We start from the raw sequence: 21,902 nt of genomic DNA on the forward strand, positions 1-21,902 counted from the left end.
AGATACGTAGACAGTAACAACAGCACGATCATAACTGATATCAATGACCGCCGGTGATACAATGACTGGTTCTCTCAATATGACTAATAATAAAATTACTGGTCCTGGAGAACCAGAATCAAGCGGTGACGCTACAGCGAAGAAATATGTCGATGATAGCAACATTCTGATGATGAACTCGTTAATGGCAATCAATGATCGAATGACCACATCTAGATCTGAATATTCAAATAATTTAAATGCGTTCACAAAGTTTCGCAAACAAAGAAATGGAATCGTTGATGATTTTTTGGCAATCCAACAGTTATCCGTATTAAACTCTCTGACATTAAAAATATTATCAATTGTGTAGTATATATACTAGCATCTAAATCAGCATTATGGACACTACTCAATAAATCTATCAAACATCTATCAAACATCGCACAGAGGTTACTTGCATATAAAGATTATCTGTACTTGGTTTTACAACATTTACAATATCCACCAAAATTCCACGGCGTTATACAGTTAACGAATTTACTGGATGTGTGTTAGTAATGCTGGATCGAAACGACAAGGGAACATTTGTGGTGGAACCCGAAGAAAAAAATCTCGGCATGATTTACTATTGGTGTCTGGAAATAGTGGCTAAACTACCACCTACTTAAGATATAATAATACAATCAAGGCGTGAGCGGCAAACCAAACGGGAAATATCGTTGACGAGTATACAGTAAAAGTAAAACAAAATTTCACAAATCTGTAGTTGTCGTTGACATAACCGTGTATTTGGCGTCCGCTGTTATCGCTGAATCGGCGTATTGCTATCAACAATAGCAATGACATCGCCAGAAGTTGCAACAATTTGTGTTTCAGCAGCAACAAAAATATTGCTGGTATTCTTAATATCATCGCCAAAAATATCTACATGCACAAATACAAAATTGCATCAGTATACAATAAAACTACACGCGGCGATGTTAGCATACTCCAAATAATCATTGTTGATTTCATCATATCTCAGTGATGTAATAATATGAGATAGCGAGTTCACAGAAATAATTAGGATTTAAAACGAGGCATTTGATGAAAATATAAAGACCACATTCAATATTTAGATGTAGAAACGATGAAATCATCGACGTTAAAGATGGAGAACTAGAAAAAAGAACGACATTAGACCTCCGATTTAACAAATAATAATATTTTTGTCATCGCAAGAATTACTGCAACAAATCGTCGCTAATACAACACTGTCAAAAATCACGATGATATCAGCAAGCTCAACCTATCCTGAATTTAGCATTAGCTTTTCAACTGCAATTACAGAGAAAGAAAAAGCACTAGCACTATTACGAATAAATCATAGATGGGCAAATATTAAATCAAAATCAATGGGTGGGCTGGATGCAAATAATTCACTGATATTTGTGTATAAAATAAAACAGATGGAACACTAGACTGGAATGTTTTGAGTATACCTACTGGCAGTTATCAAATCGAACAAATCAAAGATGAATTCCAACGCAGAATTAAATCTGTTAGTGGTAAAGAATCCAAAATAGCTATCATTGTTGATAAGCCAACATTATCGCCCCGATAAAAAATAAATTCGCTAGAATACGCCATCGATATATATCAGTCATTGATGAGCACTGTGATAGGATGGCTAGAAATACCGCCTGTTTCTGAAAGATTACCAGAACATAAACGAGCTGTTTTTACCACGGACAAGAATATTTCTGAAACTTTCCGAATATCAAAAATGACAACCATGATTGAAAACTGAATCTGGTGGCAAGGAAAATTATTTTACTACAGCTGATGCTGAAAGAGTTCCTAATTTATCAGAATTTATATACAGTTTTAGAAAAGAGGAAAATTATTACATAGATATAGAATATATTATCTCATTGTCCAATGAAATTAATTCTGAATATAACAGAGTACACGGCGATCTACTAAATCTCTTTTCTTCTATATCACAACATTACAATGATAATGCAAAACAACAGATCATTGAAACAATACAACATCTAAACCAGGTTGCGTCAGATCTCACGTTAATAGAATAATCATTCAAACAGTAGTTTTATACGGACATAAAGCGTGGTTTCCTTATCAAAAGATTATGTCATATATGCAACTATTTTTCGAACACTATAAAATAACCGGAGCAGAATTACTAAAATTTGGAATGCCAGGATTTATCGCCGACGAGGTAATGAAATCTGTCAATGATCTTATCGATAAATACTTCCCACAAATATTAACCGCACGGAGCAAAATAAACCCACCGGCAGGTATTCCCAGACACAACAATGATCCATACGATGGAGGTCGTCGTATATCACCAGGAATTGTCAAAATAACATCAAACAATCGCAGTCAATCTTGTATGTAGATCTTGAAAAATCCAGTCATGCCCAGTAGGCATATTTTTATATGCATTTACCCCTCAAGCCCCACCTGGATTTTTTTATTGTATTAGAACCCATTAATCCGGTTTATCTTCGATGTCATAATCCGCTATTATCACGGATACATTTCAAACTTACTGACCAAACCGGACACTTGCCTGACTTAAAGGGAGATTTTTTAAATATAAATGTGTATGTGCGTTCGTAGAGGATTTTTATAAAATCTGTTTATGAGTCTACAAACTTGCAAACAATTATTTCATGATTGAATCAAGGGGTATTGTATATGTACCAACACGCGAGCGTTTTTTTTTAATACAACAAGGATGTACTCGAAAGTGCCGTCAGAACAACATTGACACTGTCCCCAAATGACTTCGTCAAGGCAGAAAAAAATGAGTGTTAATATAATTATTGATGAATACGGCGATGAAGAATTTTTGTTAACGCAGGAACAGTTAAATGAACTGCAGCGAGAGCATATTATTACGATTGTGTGCGATAGAGATCAGATTCTGAATGATGCACATTCTTGCATTGAATTTGATCAACTTTGAATTTGATCAGCTTTTGATAAAATCTGATTCTGAATAATTTTATTCCGATTAATGGGTATATTATCCATAAATTTTCTGATTATAAAATAATTTCATCAAATTGATGGGTAAATTACCCATAATTTTTCAGATTTTCAAATAATTTCACAGATTTGACGGGTATATTGCCCATAATTGTTCAGATTATCAGAGACAATTTCATAAAATTAATGGGGTAAATGGTACTCAAAATAATAACAAATTATAGACGATAATAATTTCACAAATAATAAATAAAAATATTATAACAGATTTTTTTACTGATTCTCGTCCACATTTCATAATTGATGAGTTAAATGGTACTAAAATAATTGAAATCAGTCGGATTTAATAATTTGCTAGGGTAAATGGTACTAAAAATCGTAATTATCAGTCAGATTTCATGATTCATTCAGGATCAAGTTGTTCAGAAAATTTTATCCCGTGATGATGTAATTTTTGAATTGCAGAAATAATAGCATTAATATTTTCGAAATTCATTATATAATAAATATATGTTTAAAATAAAAAAATATTTACACAAAAGATAAGCTTAACTATAGTAGTATATTTGCAGCATTATATTAAGCTACTTACAGCATTTTATATAAACTTAGATCTAAGGACGGCACAACCCCATGAGAACCCCTTGATTACAAAACGATCTTCTAGCAGGTCCACAGCGTGATATGAAATATTTACACAGCGCATATTTACAGCATATATAATCTATCAGGTTCGCAGGGTACATATAAAACGTTAGATATAAGGACGACACAACATACAATCTTATCTAACTTATGCGATGGACGGATAAACACTAAATTAATTCTACAGATTTCTGCATACCGTTCCCCATAATCAACCCGGGGAGTGAAAAAGAGCACACACCACGTGGCGACATGGTGGGAAGGTGTATTTTTTCTGTTGAGCTTCGAGCAAATAAGGCTGACCCCCAATTATTAATAAAAATCGCGAAATGTTCCCAACCGGCGACATTCGTCAGTCACGGGATTGGAACGCTAGACCTCGAATATGAGAAACCACCACGCTAACACTGCAAAACGTACCATCCTTGTCGATATATGTTTCAGAAATTATTATGAAGTTACCTATACTGGATTCCTACAAATGATCATTATACTGAATAAAGCATAATTGTTGTAAACTGCAGCGTGGATTTACTTTAATTTCAAAACACACCGTATAAAATAATCACACATACATTTCTGGCGGATGTCATTGGGAGTCAAAGTAAATGTAGGTCTGTATACAGCCATCTTACCTATAGATCTAAAAATAGCTTAACTGTAAATATGCATTTCAGGCGTGACTTAACTGTTTTTCAGAATTTATCAGGGATGAAGTTCAAAGGTGTATATATCCTTCTAATTTGCACTGTTATAAATTACGCTGCTCCACCGACGGCCACACAGGCAGTCAAGTTAATAAATATAATAATTACGATGACACATAAAAAATCCTGGCAGTCATGTAATATATACGCAGTAACAAGCAGGGCAGCTGTTTAATTACTCTACCGGAGAGAGCTTTGCTTGACAGATTTATCTCCCTTCATCCGGAATGTTTGCATCTAACACAATCGGGAGATAGTGGAATTTTATTTTATGTTTATATTTCTTTGAATACGCTGATTTGGTTATATTATTTGCGACAAAATTTATTGAATGTCTGCAAATATTAAAATATTTGCCTGCTGCTTATGTCGATCGAAATATTGTTTCTTCCCATGTCTCTACATTCACAGATTTAAGTAATTTTGCGTTCTTATCATTTACAGCAGTACCACCAAATTTGCTATTTTGACTTTACGGAAAAGTCCGCAAATTACTAAAAGAATTATTAAGCTTGTGCCATTAATATGATCGATCACATAACTTTTATTGATTACTTCATAAAAACATTTATATATAGATTTATGAGAGATAATGTTTCTTCCCCAACAGTACATTTGTGATAACCAACATTATTTACAGTACCGCCTGTTTTTTTAATCGACAGTTCTTGATGATACCATCACGAGATGCTTCATAATTATCGATGATGGGATGTTTCATAAATTCATTTTCTTCCATTTATATAATAATATATATATTTGTCAAAATAATCATTTTATTGTTTGAGTAAAAATCTGGCGAGATAGTCTTCGGCATTTTGTATGACTTTGTCATTACCTGCGTTATTATATATATATATATATATATATATATATATATATATATATATATATATATATATATATATATATATATATATATCACATATCGTTTTAGCTCTCTGTATTTATTTACCACCACACTGCACACACAAATGCGTTTCTCATCTAACGCCAACACCAAATTTTAATCACGTTTTGTGCCCAGGACTCACTCTCCCTCTTCGCACGCTTTGCAGATTAAGTCTACATAATTCATTTACGCAGGCTGTGTTACAAGAAGTTGTAAAGCCTATCATTAGCCATTTACAGTTATTCTTAGCTTGAATCATATTATATATATATATATATATATATATATATATATATATATATATATATATATATATATATATATATATATATATATATATATATATATATATACACACACACATTTACCTTAATTGCAATATGTGGGAGTTTGGGAGATTATCTGCATTTAAGCCCTCTAAAGCTAGATACGATCTTGACAGAAGAACCTCTGACTTGCTGATGAGAGCTCTGGTCACTGGTGTATCCGACGAAAGAAACTCTGATTAATATTATTCATGGCGCCAAGGAAGAATTTCGCGGCGATGGTGCAGCTCATGTGTAATCAACATTCAGAATTATGCGCAATGACGAAATCATCGAGGCTACAGTGAATGACCAACAAGCGGCGACGATTATTAATTAACTCTACAATCAAAGATATTTTTTAAAGTAAAGTTTATTGCGGAAGTAAATGATACATGGATTATCCATGACAAACGTGACCCTGTTTGATTACATCACACTAGAAATATTGTCATGTTAAGTAAAAATTCCAAAGCAGGAAAGTTGACTGATATTGACAAACTGTATTTTGAACGTGCGTATCCTGTGACTGCAGTTATTTATGCAATATATCCGCTGAATGATAAACCTAGTGTCGTTGATCTGAAACCGAAAAAGCTGTCAAGACTAAATTGTTTAGCTGAGCGAATTACAGAACACTTCACAAACGCGATACGTGGAAATGGTTTAAAGAATCTAAGATGCAAAAATATAAATGAGTGGGCAGAAATAGTTAAAGATACCGGAGCGTATATCAAAGAAGTCGCCAAACTAGAAAAAAATATTAAGATTTCCAATAAGAGTGAAGACAATAACTGCAGAGATTTTGTACGAATCGAAAGATATAAAAAAATGGAGCTTCAATTTTGATGTTGATGACAACGCGCACGCATGTACTTCGGATATACCAATATTTCCACGAAATCGAACTGTTAAATTTAATTGGGATGTTCAATTTTATCAGAAATATCAGTAAAAGTGATCATGTATCCGTGTGGTTGTTTCAAAGTTCCGATGATGGAAATTTGTACGACCTAATGTAGATATTTATCATACAGAATCTCTCTGCGAAGAAATGAAAAATCTTACGCTGAAATATACCCATTACGATGCTGAATAATTACTGAGTAATTGTTTTACCGTTCCGTCAGTTGCTGTTCATTTTGTTCATAAGGAAAATTCATGGAAATCAAAACTATTGGAATTTCTTGAAGGAATACAATGCATTTGTGTGGAATACGGACACGGCGGATTGTAGAATACCAAATACGATTATAAGGATGTTACCTCGGTTAATATGGCTGCATGTCTTCCTGGAGATTGTCTAGGAATGTGAGAGTGTTCTGCATATTTTAAGAGATTTGGACACCCAACACACGAGTTCACCAGAGTTTGGATAAACGTACCCTTACCAGATTTTAACCTGACTGGATTTTCATGCATTAAGTCATTCGAGTTTGCACCGAAAAACCTTCATCCAACTGTCGGTGTTTGGTTTGGAAAGCATTTTAGCAAACGCGGTCGGGCTCCAATAGTTTTATTACGATATATGCTTGATGTAAAATATTGTTATCGTTGGTTGCTAGTGAAGCGATTAGATCATATCGTCCGCAGAAACAAGTTTGGTTACCACAACAACAAAAAAATATTGTAATGATGAACATCCTAATATAACTGATTTGGGGAATAAAATCACAAAAGATCTTGGCAGAAAAATAATCGGTAAATTTACTCAAGGAGGATCATGTGATCATAAATGACATTCAACAGGATTAATCATAGATGATGCTGAACTTGATTTTATAATTTCTGATACAACGGAGAGAATAACGTTTATAAGTCGAAGTAATATTAACTTATCGGACCGAACTAAATTAGGTACAATTGGAGTTACATTGATGGTGAGTCACCGCAGTTTACTCATTTAGATATTCGATGATCGCGTACGTTTCGATAAATTTATTATCGATGATAAACAGATTTCCTGATGCCGCTGTAAGAGTCGCCACAGATTCATTTTATATCAATAAAAAAATACAGGATTGCTAGAACAATTGCAAATCGGCTCTGGATAGGGCGAATGGAAAATAAAAGAAGAGAAGATAGTTATTCTGAATCTGTCGACGTTGAAATCAAGGATATATAATCAAATATCAGAATTGTCATTTGCACCATCGGTATATCATTCTGTGACCAGACATAAGACTGTTTATCTCAATGGACCGGGTGGTTTTGGTAAAACAACACATGCGACTAAATTATTCCTGAACAGTTGTTCGGAAATTGTTGTTTTGACACCCACACATTGACTAGCCATATAAATGCACGAACGAGGAGTTAAATCTCATACTTATCACAGCTACTTCCAGTGGAAGGGAGATACATGAACTCCTGAACGAATGGGTGAAAAATATATTCCACTGATTATTGTTTGGGATGAAATATGTACAATATCGCTGGAGTCATAAAAAATTTTCTTGATTGGTTGTTGACAAAAAATACTGCTGTGATAATGTGTGGCGATCATGGTTAATCACTGTCTTTTGTTGGATTTTCTTCGCACGAATGGCTGAAAAAATTCGTGGATTCTTATGAATGCATAACTGATATTCATAGAGCGCTTGATCCAGAATTAAGAGAGCTTAAAAAATGAATCAGACTACATCCAGATAAAATTAAGTGTGAAATAATGCGTGCGATAATTTCAGAAACTCCTATGAATAATATTTGGAATATGTGGAGACCGGATGATTTGATAGTTGCAAGTAGAAAGATAGTTCGTGATACACTTCAACAACAATGATCTCTGTTGCAAAAAGAAAAAATTTCAAATCTACCTGTACCGTTGTGTTATCGTCCAGCAGATACTCGACGGCAAAATATCGACGATGCAATTCCAGTTGCGTTAGTAAACAAAATCTTGTGTTAACTGATACTGTTTTAGTTTATGTGAGTGTTCTTGAGAGCGCTTTAACGATGGACAAAACTCCATGGACGCTAGGATATGCTATAACGATTCATTCGTCACAAGGATTAACTATTTCGATACTAATATTTGGACTGTTGATGTTCGTTTTGAATGGTCACATTTAGTTTATCTCGCAGTGTCTCGAGTCAGCAGAATATCTCAGCTCTGGAGGGTTATCGTAGACTTCACAGAAAATAGTCAAACTACTGGCGACACCGAAGATGGTGGCGATGTTGTAGTAAGAAATCAAAATTAATTTTAAACAGTGTGACAAATAAGTGCGTTTTTTTATCCCGATGCTGAATTTATCACAATTTAAAACAACGACAGAATAATCATTGTGCGAGCTGTAGCACAGTAATGTTGTGGCAGTATTCAAATAAGAATCCAAGACAGTTTACTGTCGATCTAATTTATAATAGTCTTGGTCACACACGCGAAAATGTGATGCTGACTTGTCTTTAATGTAATCGACTTCGAGGCGCCAGTTCACAAAAGTGAAGGCGATGGTAATTGTTTTTCTTCAGAAATTACTTGTGATCGTTCTGGTATAAATCCACGTTGAGAAGCAGTTGAATCTAAGCTGTAGATTGAAGGTCTACCCTTGGATATTACGAAGTTGGAAATTTTGTGTCGTCACACTCCAATTAGGATCAGTTGCTCTGTTTTACCATCTTCCGTTAACCAGGTTCATATAAATATCTTACAGTAACATTACCTAGTACTGGTTCTTTTGAGAAAGAGCCATGTCATTGTATTGGTATATGCATTTTTGTGATCGCATTAATGGGTTTCATAGATATTGCAGTAATTTCATTATTTAACGCAGCTATCATACTTTGCAGTCTAGCAACCCCTTCAGGAGATCTCATATCTTTTTGAGCTTTGTTGAGGGATATGTATTGCGCATATTGATATCGAAAAAAACGCGCAGCAATTGTTCGATTAAATCGCTCAACAATTTCCTGATCGCCACGAATTGCGGTATATCCTGGTCTAATTTTGACGTTATGGTTCTTTTCATCAGAGATGATAATGCACCAAGAAAATCCCTGCCAGGATCAACCTGTAGAACTGTGGCTATTGCAAGTGTCCTCGTTGATAAATTCGTTCAAAAGCAGATGCAACTTCAATTGCTGTTTTAGTTAATATTGATTCTGCTCCTTTATACCTACTTGCAACGTCAACGACAGTCAGCGCGTATTTGTATGTGTACATGCTTGACGTCTACCAGTTTTAATGGTATTGTGTGGTAAAAGCAAAATATCTGCTTGATTAACTTCATTGGGAGCGCTGGCATCAAAATGTGCGTACTGAATTTGTTTAAGTGGTAGTAAATAAATTTACCATATTGCCTGTCGTGCTAAACAATTTGCAGCAACAAAACGTGTGACATTTGCTGCTTCAGCGAGGTTACTAATCAATGTTCTACCCCTCCAATATCCTCATGGGTTATAATAAATCGATTCCATTGTATAATAATAATAATAATAATAATAATCGGTTTATCAATTACCGGCCCCTAGCATTACTTTACCTTTCATCGCCGATTTTATTAGGATGCTAGCAAGTTTTTCTCTAAGAGATTTATTTTTTAAGGAATTTAACGAGTGAATTAGCTTCACATCTGCAATATGTCGTTGTTGCAAATCTTTATCTTTATACGCTATATCATGAACGTGACATGCTTGATCAGTCGCATTTATTTGATACTTTCCAGGTTTTGTTTGATCTCGCTCGTCAAGTTGGATATCAAGTCGGGTTCCAGGACCACAATAATTATACCCAGGAAGATATTTGTCTCCTGGATACTTAGCCCATGGAGCTCCTGGTAATTTTCCTAACGAAGCAGCGATATCTCCATGTGTTTTATTAGAGATAAATTTGTATTTGCTTGTACCACATTTTACACACTTACCTGTAAGCACACGCTTTTTATGTTTTTGTTATTATTGTTGTTAATCCACTTGTAGAGGTGGATGTTGTGCATAGAACACAATATAAATTCATATTATTTATTATATTTGTACAACATGGATGTCATTGATTTTTCAGCGACACGAAAGCAAGAGCCAGTCAAACATCATTCAGCTCTACCAAATTCTATCAGAGCAATTATCATAGGTCCATCTGGGTCTGGTAAGACAAAATTATAATTTAATCCGATAATGATATGGCTCAAGTGAGATAAGTAATATTTAGTAGCACCATCCAGAGATGATCAGCAATGCCACGATGTGCTTGAAGATTTTAATGAAAACAAAATTGTTGAACGACGATGGTAATGATATTATTGATTTTATCACCGATATTGATGAAGCCCCATCTGTAGATGACCTCGATGGATTTATAATAATTTCGTGGTATACGAAGATGTGATACTGGACAAACAATCAAAACCAGCTCGGATATTTTCTCGAGGCAGACACAAAAACACAGACGTGATTTATGTTACTCAGCGATATACACAAATACCTAAAGTAATCGAAGATAACAGCAATATTATAGTTCTGTTTAATGGAGTTGATATACATACTCTGCGAAACATTCATCAGACTTGGTGTTCAGGGGATATGGGTATGATTAAGTTCAAAAACTTCTTTTTACGAGTGCAAGCTACCCCACAGGGATTTATCACGATAAATTTACATGATTCTCGGTCGCAATATCGCATAGGTCTTGATAAAATTTTCGGTTGAGGGACAGCAGCAGGGAGGGTGACGACAAATATTGAGTGGGCAGGTGGGTAAACAAACACACATACAAATTTGAAAACACAAGCATCAAAAATAAAGTAACAAAATGAACTAACCCAATCTGAGAAATCTCGGTCGGTTGGAGGCTTCGTCTGGCGTTATTGACCTTGTATTTTCATTTTTCGTAGGAAGCTTTATTTTCGCGTTCGGACCCTCCTAAAATGTTGCAGGGTTCACCATCCTTTCTGCTGTATGTATGTATGTATGTATGTATGTATGTATGTATGTATGTATGTATGTATGTATGTATGTATGTATGTATGTATGTATGTATGTATGCATGTATGTATGCATGTATGTATGTATGTATGTATGTATGTATGTATGTATGTATGTATGTACCTTGTTCCAAAGCATATTGCGCATAGTATGTTGAAAAGCATAGATGATAAATGCCATTTTGGATCAAAGGGCTCAACCTCCTTTATGAAGAGCTCAGTTACCATGTCAACGGCTGCATGAACTCTTTTTTCAAGTTCTTCGCCTTGCATGTACCGCCTGCAATAAAGATGAAATATTGTTCCTTTACCGTAAGTGGATTATATTCTAAGACACATACATTACATACGCAACTATAAAACGGTTAATGAAAACAGTAGAACTACGGACTAATATGCAAGATTCGTACTCAAATATAGGCATTAAATAGACTATAGTTTACACTGCAATATTCGTCGGAAATCATAATTTTTTTACGGCTGAATATTGCTAACATTACAGTTGCAAAAACGAAGAAAATCACATTATACTATGTACTGCCTACGTTGATATAGTTTAAACAATAAATACATGACAGGCCTAATACCGAGAAGGCTGTCGTACCAAAGTTAGTAAAGCGTCGGACTCGTAATCGAAAGCTCGTGGGTTTAATACACTACTTGTGTGGGAACGGCACACGACTCCCACTTTCTGGGCATAATATGGGCAGCTGAGTGCCGGAAAGTAATAAAAACTAACCCACTAATTCTCATATTCTCGAAGAGCAGGCAGACAGCTGAATAAATTCACGAGATTTCAAAGGCTTGGGATTTATTGTGTAATAATATCTCTTTCATTGTAACTTAAAAGCCATGTCTTTCTTCAGATGCTGCTGAGCTCAGTTCATATTACTGAACATTTTGTTTTCAACAGTCTCACAAAGATAACTTTATTATTTTTAATTTCTACAGTTCCTAGAAGTGTTACAACAGCATCGTCAAAAACTAATGTACAGAAAGAAGCAACACCAACAAGTTATGTAAGAAGTTCTTAGAATAATTCATGATAGTACTGAATATTGTTATAGTCCAATAAGCACTTTTTAATTCCAATGTATAATTATACCAAATGTTTCCTCTCGAATAATATATAATCACAACATAGAAAACGTCTGCGGACTTGATGTTACAACAAAAACACATGAAACAAGAATGACAAATGTTATTCAGCGCAACATACTTATATGCAAGCATAAGGGGTGAAATGGATATTGCTACTACTAGCTACCTGACTTTTCGCAGATAGCCCACACCATAAAAGAACCCACATGACCTATTCCATCCAAAAGGAAATAATTTAATTCTATCAAGAACCTATTTGATCGACCTGTCCAACGGGAAACAACCCCATATTCGTAAACAGGTTTTATTATTGATATTATTATTAACAATAATTCTAAACACTTATTTAGGCACTTATTTGTAGATTCTAAGCAATCTACAAACGCAATATCTTAAATTTAAACATATACCCGTAAACAAAATTTAACTAAAAACAATTATTACAATTTACAGTGATGAATAAAATTTACACAATTAATAGAGATACATAACTCCATAATATTAGTCAGTGAACGTATTAATACAAGGTCAGTGACAATCGATTTCTGATTTCATTCAAAATTTGAATACTATAAAATGTACAATGCCAGTAATAAAAGTAAATTTGCCTTAGTGCCTTGCTGGAAATCTTTCGATGAAGCCGCCATGTCGCACCATACTGTCCAAAGATTATATCCTTGCCCCCGCTTGTAAAAACATCGACTAAAATAAAATGAAATAAATTCTTCAAACTTTTGGTATTTACCGTACTGTATCAACGGTAATTTATGTTTTGCTTGTCATAGTACTTTTTAAACTATACAAAATCATTTTAGTAAGACACTTTTTGAATAAAAGTCACGTATTATGTCAAACATAACTATCGATCATTAAAAACTGGATTTATCCCAGGTAATTAAAGAAGATTGTCGTGACATCTCTTCTCATTAAACAAGTAGGATTTCTCCCATGCCTTTCAAATATTAATTTATTTCTATCCAAAGTATACAGAGCGATTTGTTTTTGTGTCAGCTTAAAGGAAATACTAAAATTCTGTGCAAGTGTGAATTTTTTGTTTGTTTGAAAGAACAAAATAATGAAAATACACTGCATACCTCACTTTCACGGTTTACGTTTCAGATTCGACAAATATATCGCTAAATCAAGCACCTTGAGAAAACCCTGACGAGAAGAACTGATACATTTAAAATGCATGAAATAAAATATTTCTATATATTTATGCCAGATGCATTCTGCATATTTCAGCACTGGATGAATGTTAAAAAATTACCGTACAATAATTTAACATGATTTGTAGAAATAGTACGCTGAAGTGGTGCAACTGATTCTTTTAGTTATAGTCTTTTATATGACCCAAAAATAAAATCAGCTATGTAGTAATGTTTAGTTTTGGGGCAGCTTCGTTTGTCAATAATGATGAAAACATTAGAAAACGATTTAAAATACCAAATTGGGTGGGGGGGATGTAATGAATATTTTTCACTTACTGGAGTGGGTCGAAATTCTATCAGCGAAATCTGCACCCTTTTTCATCAAAACTTCATTCACACTCTTTATGTCGTTAACAACCACTGTGCGAATATGTCCTGTCACAAACAAAAATAGTTATTTCAAATTATTAGAGAATGTTGCACATCTATACCTAAATTTTACTCTAATTAATGCAAGACCACAGATAAAACAAACTGCCAAATCTCTATCAACAGCACAGCTGCATGATTTCTCTTTATCATGTTTCCGTACCGCCAAACGTTCACACCTTAGGAAATATACGAGTATTCCCTAACACTGGGAACTATTTTAACTCCGCCACCTTAGACCAGTCAATGTATGCTTTCCAGGCACATTTAGCCAATATAACTGCACCACATTTGCCCCCATGGCGACATAAACGGTATCTGCCAAGTCCTTTCTTATTTATTCCCTTGTGTAATTTACCGGTTTCCTACCGTAAATACTGCCAATGCAGTCACACCACCAATGTACACCACTAGATTTTAATATGGACTATCTTACTACAGGGACATTCATTCGGTTTTGGCCTGAATTCACTACTAGTGAACCATGGCATCATGGAAACTCACTGACACTTCACTCCGTGACGCTTGCTCCTAATAATTGGCTAATTATTTCGAGCTAGGAATATTTCCATTGCGCCGAATTCCAATAATCACACAAGTAATCACACAAATCTAAGAATTCCTTAAAATCGGGCGCTATAACAAAATGTGCATACTCCATATTTATTACATTATGATGACTTTTATATGGAATGAATTGTTAGACATTAATGAAACAATGTATTTGCATTACCGATGATACGTTTATTTTCAACCTCTGCATCGCGAGTAAATACAATCTTACTTATCTATATTTGTTTCGTTGGTGCATCGTTGGTTGGGAGTAAAAGTAAATATGTAAAATCTGTGGCAGAATTACAGTATTTCTATGTTAAAAGAATAAACAAGAAGACACCGGCCATGGCCTGGTGTCAGACATATTGCTGCAAAATGTGACCTTGACCCAACGTCAAAAACAAGAGAGAGAGAGAGAGAGAATGTCGTGCAATGAATGGCATTAGCTTCATACTGATTCATGCAAAGTATGAAAAGAGACACAAAGTTGTTTAGAAGGTATAAGCAACTAAAAACAAACTTTAACTAAAACTTTAACGTAGATTTCATAGGAGTGGGATCTTGACCCCAAGAGGCAAACAAGCATGTCGAAGAATTTGTCATCCGAAATATGAAATTAAAAATCCGTAGGGGAGGACCCCATGTTGATAAGACCATCCATGCAGGTGAAATATATATATATATATATATATATATATATATATATATATATATATATATATATATATATATATATATATATACGATTTTCATGATGGCCCCTGTGACGGCTATACTGGGTATTAGATTGGTATAATTTTCATTTTTGCCCAGCTGGAAATCATTAAAAGTTGGGGGGTGGGGTGAAAATCCCATGCTGATATAGTCAACCATTCAGGAGAAGTAGTGATAAGAAGGTTTTTAATATGGCCATTGCTGCGCCCATACACTGGAGTCCACACGGCACCATTTTCATTTAAGAACTACTAGATGATGGAATGAACGTGTCTGTAAAGTTTAATTGCAATCCTTCAAGTAGTTTAGGAGGAGTAGCGATAACGAACTTGTGCTAACGGATGGATAGATCACGAACGACGAACCATTCAATAAGTTTTTTTCTGGCCTATGACCAGTAAAGCTAACAAATCTGGGAAAGAATGCTTACCAAGGTATACAGTCAGAACAGGTCCATACATTTTAGACCATTCAAAGAAATCTTCATGAAAATTTGATGACATTTCTGTAAAAGATTAAAATAAAACACTTGATGAAGAGTAATAAATCATGAATCATTAATTTAGTTCTAATGATAAATATAATTATCCCATTTTTATCCACTCCTAAATTCGTAATGTTCATATTTTTACTGTTCATGGTTGAAACCGACAGTCGTGCTATATTAGCTGAGACAATGGCAGAGCAGTGACCGCGATTGTGTGATCGTGTTTTGCTTAAAAAGAAAAGCCCTTTACAAAAGAATAGAATATAATTGAAATTTATTGAGCTCAATTATTTTCCGATTTAAAAAAAAAAACGTATTGGTACGGACGAGGTAACAAATCCATGTATTTGACTGTATTTCCCCCTCACATGCGTCTTGTTCAGTGTGTTTTAATATTGCTGAAGATCTCTTACTGTTTGTTGAGTGCTTGGCAGCGTCCTCAACAATCCTCTTGTTATACATTTCTGATCATCTTTATTAAAACAGTTTGCTACTCTTTAGCATCGCCGCGCATGGGTCGACATTGCAACTTTGAGGAGACACGATCAGGAAAAACAACTAAATTAGAATGTCTGCACTGAAAGGGATGGGATATCCGATAATCATATCTACACTTCATTCCTTTAGTCATTTTCTTTCCCTTGGTCCAATACATTTGCACGTAGTCTGCATCCTGTTTTGCCCATCTTCACGTAGTCCACTGGGGGTAATTAACATACTATTTATTTGCATGTTGTAATATATTGATTGCAACATGTAATCCTATGTTTTTAAGCTCACGTAAATCACACACACACACACACACACACACACACAGACGGCCTGAAACACAGAGTCTGTACAACTGTCAAAAAAGAAAGAAACAGATCTTAATGCTGGGGGGGGGGGGGGATTTGAACTTACGCATCATGTTTCCCACGACAGGGAAGGCAAACGGTCCTGGAGGTAGCTTGAATCTTCTTTTCTGTAGCCACCAGTAAGTGACAATACCCACGAAAAGCCCGAATATGATGGCTTGTACAGTGGGTAGGCTGAAACTTGATGTTAACTGTGACATCGTCCTGCAAACAAAAATAGTGTTTATTTTAAATGATGTTGTTTTATATTGTTCCAAACAAAATGCTTCCAGGATTGACAAAGGGCGTGTGAACATGATAAATCCAGAGACATTAACTTTCAAAAAGTGCGAAGTCTCAGATAAATGCAATTAATTCTTTACTTATGAGGAAAAGAAAGATTTGTTATTTTTTTATATCATTTTTTAATTCAGTGGCAGGGAAGCAGGATAAAAAGGTCAGGGTATTTATTCAAGGCATCAATATTCTTCTAACTGTCGAGAAACTGTATAATGTTTCTTTTGATATACTACTTATTGCCCTCAATAGGAGGAGACCGTGACCTTATTTTATGCTTTCGTGATTATAGCTACATTTGTCCAATTCAGAGGCAGATTATCGGATGTCTAGGACGCATTCTCAACTTCGAGATCAATTCAACTGACCATACCTAAAATATATGCCGATAGTTCGCTAGTATCCTACCTACATTTGCAACTTAATAAATAGCATAGGCCAGTAAATATTAAAATTTGTATCTCCCGATTAGTACTTAGTCGTGTAGCGGAGTAAGTTGGCGAGAGAATATCAATCTGGGAACCAGTCTCGTGATTCATCATGGGAAACAAAGTTACTTAGTCGTGTAAAAGAGTGCGTAGAAGAAAAGGTACAACGAGGGAACCAGAATAATGGTTATGGTGTATCATGGGAAACAATGTACGAGATTCGGGTAGCAGGAGAGTCGTAAAATAACCCCTGTAAAATTGTTCACTAAAGGCTTTCATGTGACGTTTTCAGCTATTGTCGAATAATTAAAGATTTTCATATATTTGTCAATTAAGTGCTTGTGTTGTTCTTGAAATTCGTGTGAGGCATGTACAGCTCCAGTGGCTATTTCACATTATCTACGAAATACGAATAGTCGGCAGGGAAACAAAAGTAACCACCCATTGCAGTAGAAAAATTGGGTTAGATGCAAGTAGAATATCTTGAACACGCTCTGCATGACAACTACTTTGAATTCCATCAGGCTGTTAATAATAATAATAATAATAATAATATATTTAACGATTAAACATTTGGTCATGAATGAACCATCTGCCATGTGACCCTCGAATTTTTTAAAACAGGTTATGTCATAATTTATGTTTAAAATGTCACTTACAAAAACTCTAGTATTCATCGCACACGTACTCACTCAGATTTAAAATGTATTAATCTTGGTACCTATTGTGGTCAACATATACATATATGAACAATATACTATACACAGGTATACTCATTTCAGCATGTCAGAAGTCATATATACATACATCGAACAAAACATACACATATTGTTGCAGTACACAACGAAAACATTTTCTATTGTAAGGCTTTATCAAGTAGAGATAGACCCTGCGTTTGCATTGTGACCATCACTGTTTCAAAATTGACCTTCTGCATGTGTGAATTTGGGGCTGGGCTGCATACACGTCTTTTGCTATGAACTTCCATTAACAGGTTAGGGCCAATGAATGACATTCGTATGTTTTCATTTATTACAGCAATCCTAAAATAAGGTATTTTTTACCTTATTGGTTTACTCCATTTTGAAGAACTTTTTGCAGGTTGATGCGGAGTCAAATTTTGCCTAAAACTGTCACTGGCACCTCGGTACCTTCATCATGGTGAAAGATATCACTTATCTATGGTCTCGTAAGCATCAAACACGTGACGCAGTTGTCGGCGAGTGCCGAGAGCTGCCATTCGGAGAACCACGGCTATTTGCGAAACAAGGATTTACTGGCAAGTTGCAAATGCATCAAACTACAAAATTTCACATGTTCCGGTTTCTTTTGATAAACGATCACGCCTATTTAGGCATTATGGGATTGCGATCTACAAGCTAGATTTACTTACTTACGAAACTGAAGAGCTTCACAGCGTGAAAACTACACACCTCCGAAAATAAAGATTTGACAACGGAAGTGCTCCAATAAGCATCGGCAATTTTACGCTTTGCAAAATCAATTATTATCACACTTTATGGAAATAATTGTGCATAGTTTAAACTTACTTACAAGAGATGTATAATACTGACTTTAAAAAGAATGAAATTAGCCACGTGTTTGGAACGAATTTGTTGCTCTTAACATATAGACGTGACATCAGAGTTGTTCGGCGTAGGGATAATATCAGAGTTGTTCGGCGTAGGGATAATATCCAAAATTGGATTCAACGATTCAGCTCTTCACTTTTCTGAGATTGATAAAGTCTAAGAAAATTGAAACTTATAACACTGTACCACATGCCCCACCTACGCCGATATGAGGCAGTAAATTTAATATGGTACCCGTGTGTCAGCGTGCCTCTTCGGCCATTCATGTGTGCTTTGTTATACGGGTATATTTACATCATAATAGCTGAATTACCTTCTGAAATGAATATCCTCATATTTTATCTACCCTATATATCTACATAATCCCCTAAAGCCTTTACCTTTCAAGATTGCTAGAATATATATATATATATATATATATATATATATATATATATATATATATATATATATATATATTTACAAACTTGAAGCGATGAGTACATTTAAGAAAAATAAACATACACGCCATTGATGATACTTGATTGGAGAGATTCATCAATATTTACGCACCAAACATTTGCAAACATGCCAATTACCTATCTACCTTCTCATCCATGTAGATTACCAGAACCTATTTAACCAACTACTTCCATTTACATACATAAATATACTAGTTAGAATCAGACCTGCCAAAACTTTTTGGGTCAGAAATCATGAGATTTTTATCTAGTACCCGTCTTTTATCCGAAGATTTGATAGATCTGTAACATAAACATTGTAAGAAGGAAGTGCCGATAAATGAAGCATAACTATTTGTTGTTTTAATTGTTAGTAATAATAAAATGATCGATTGTGTGTACAGGAAATCCAAAATTGACTCCAAATATCTAACGTCGTTAGTAGTAAATGTGGCCACCCTAGGGACAATGGGACTTTAATGTTAAAACAGGGTATATCAATTCTGGGGACAATGGGAATTTAACATGGTGGGCTTGTCTAGGGACAATGGGACTTTAACGTTAGAAAAGGGTATATCAATTCTGGGGACAATGGGACTTTAACATGGTGGGCTTGTCTAGGGACAATGGAAATTTAACATGGTGGGTTTGTCTAGGGACAATGGGACTTTAACATGGGTGGTACTATAGAGGGACAAAAGGTATTGAGACTGTCTAGGGACAATGGGAAAAATATAGTACAGTAGAGATAATACAGACAGAGATAACACAGACAAGAGACTAACACTTATACAACATGGAACAAAAATTTTGTTGGGGGGGGGGGAGGCAAGAAAGTCAATTCTTTCCGAGGCCTATGAGTGGCCCTGAAAAGGGCCTTTGGCTTCTTCTTCTTCTACTTTTTCCAATTCTTCATTCATCTCCTCATTTTTCCCAATATTCCTCTCTTCTTGTTTTCCGACTCTGGAATCCAGTCAGGATGGCCTATCGCTCTAAACTTCTCCTGGACTTTCATCCAGTTGTTGTTGAGTTGTTCATATCTTTCTTTTGTCTTGATATTCTCTTCTTCTTTCCTCTCCTTTGTCCACTTTTCTTTAATCTTCTTTACCTCTTCTGTCAGCACTTTTCTCATCAGTTCCTCTGCTTTTATGAGTTGGTTTAAGCCCCACTTCACAAAGGACCATTCACTCCATTCCAAGATATCTTCTAGGAAGCACCTGACTCTCGTGACATGATCAAGGGCTTCCTTCAAGCTACCTACTCTCACATAGGGAGGGTCAATCAATCTTCTTAACTTTTTTACTTCCTTTTCTATCATGCCCTGGAGAAGATCAAAGGCTACTTCGAGACTAATCACTTGTCTTGTCACAAAATCCTTGGTAACTTGAGACCTTCATTCCTTCTCAAGCCTTTCCACTATGTATTTCCCATCCACTATCCAATACCAACAGTGCTTTAGTTCATTGAACAGCTGTATGCTCATCTTCTTTGCTTATTCCGTTGAATGGCGCGAACGACGGACGCTTTCACTTTTATTTCTAAAGCACGGACGTGAAGGAAAACATCCCCTACAGTCAATTCTCAAATTATATGCTATCCAAGCAGAGGTGAGGAGCCAAAAACTAACCACAAAAATCTACTATCCACACACGGGAAGAAGCAAAAACATAACCATAATCTACTATCCACACACGCCAAGAAGCTAAATTAAACCCAAGCTATACTATCCACATGCGCCGAGAAGCATAACAAACCCAAAATATACTATCCACACATGTAAAGAAGCCAAATCAAACCCAAACTATACTATCCACACACGCGAAGAAGCAAAATCATAACCATAATCTACTATCCACACATGCCAAGAAGCAAAAACATAACCAAAATCTACTATCCACACATGCGAAGAAGCAAAATCATAACCATAATCTACTATCCACACACGTCAAGAAGCAGAAACAAACCCAAACTATACTATCCACACATGCGAAGAAACAAAATCATAACCACAATCTACTATCCACATACGCCAAGAAGCAAAACAAATCCAAACTATACTATCCACACACGCGGAGAAGCAAAAACAAACCCCAAACTATAATATCCACATACGCGGAGAAGCAAAAACAAAACCCAATTTACAATCCACACAGAAGGAGAGTTAAACAACCACACACTCTACTATCCACACAAACGTACGTGAGCGCCTACAAACCCCAAAATCTACTATCCACACATGCCGAGAAGCAAAATCAAACCCAAACTATACTATCCACACACGCGGAGAAGCAAAACCATAACCAAAATCTACTACCCACACACGCGGAGAAGCAGAAAAATAACTAAAATCTACTATCCACACACGCGAAGAAGCCAAATCATAACCATAATCTACCATCCATACACGCGAAGAAGCAAAA

The 21,902-nt window shown here is 35.3% G+C and overlaps 1 protein-coding gene across 1 annotated transcript in view; it reads right to left on the reverse strand.

Annotated features, from left to right (window-relative positions):
* Window positions 1-21,902, reverse strand: part of LOC149795395 (steroid 17-alpha-hydroxylase/17,20 lyase-like) — a 79,108-nt gene that overhangs the window by 26,737 nt on the left and 30,469 nt on the right. The window contains exons 2-6 of the mRNA XM_089965178.1: window positions 16,793-16,950; window positions 15,833-15,907; window positions 14,041-14,139; window positions 13,162-13,255; window positions 11,577-11,732 (exon numbers count right to left, since the gene is read on the reverse strand). Coding sequence (XP_089821304.1) covers window positions 11,577-11,732; window positions 13,162-13,255; window positions 14,041-14,139; window positions 15,833-15,907; window positions 16,793-16,946 — 578 coding nt within the window. The 5' untranslated portion in view covers window positions 16,947-16,950. The remainder of the gene's footprint in view (window positions 1-11,576; window positions 11,733-13,161; window positions 13,256-14,040; window positions 14,140-15,832; window positions 15,908-16,792; window positions 16,951-21,902) is intronic.

Source organism: Sinohyriopsis cumingii, chromosome 7 (assembly GCF_028554795.1).
Source record: "Sinohyriopsis cumingii isolate HCF-2022 chromosome 7, ASM2855479v2, whole genome shotgun sequence".
NCBI classification, from domain to species: Eukaryota; Metazoa; Mollusca; class Bivalvia; order Unionida; family Unionidae; genus Sinohyriopsis; species Sinohyriopsis cumingii.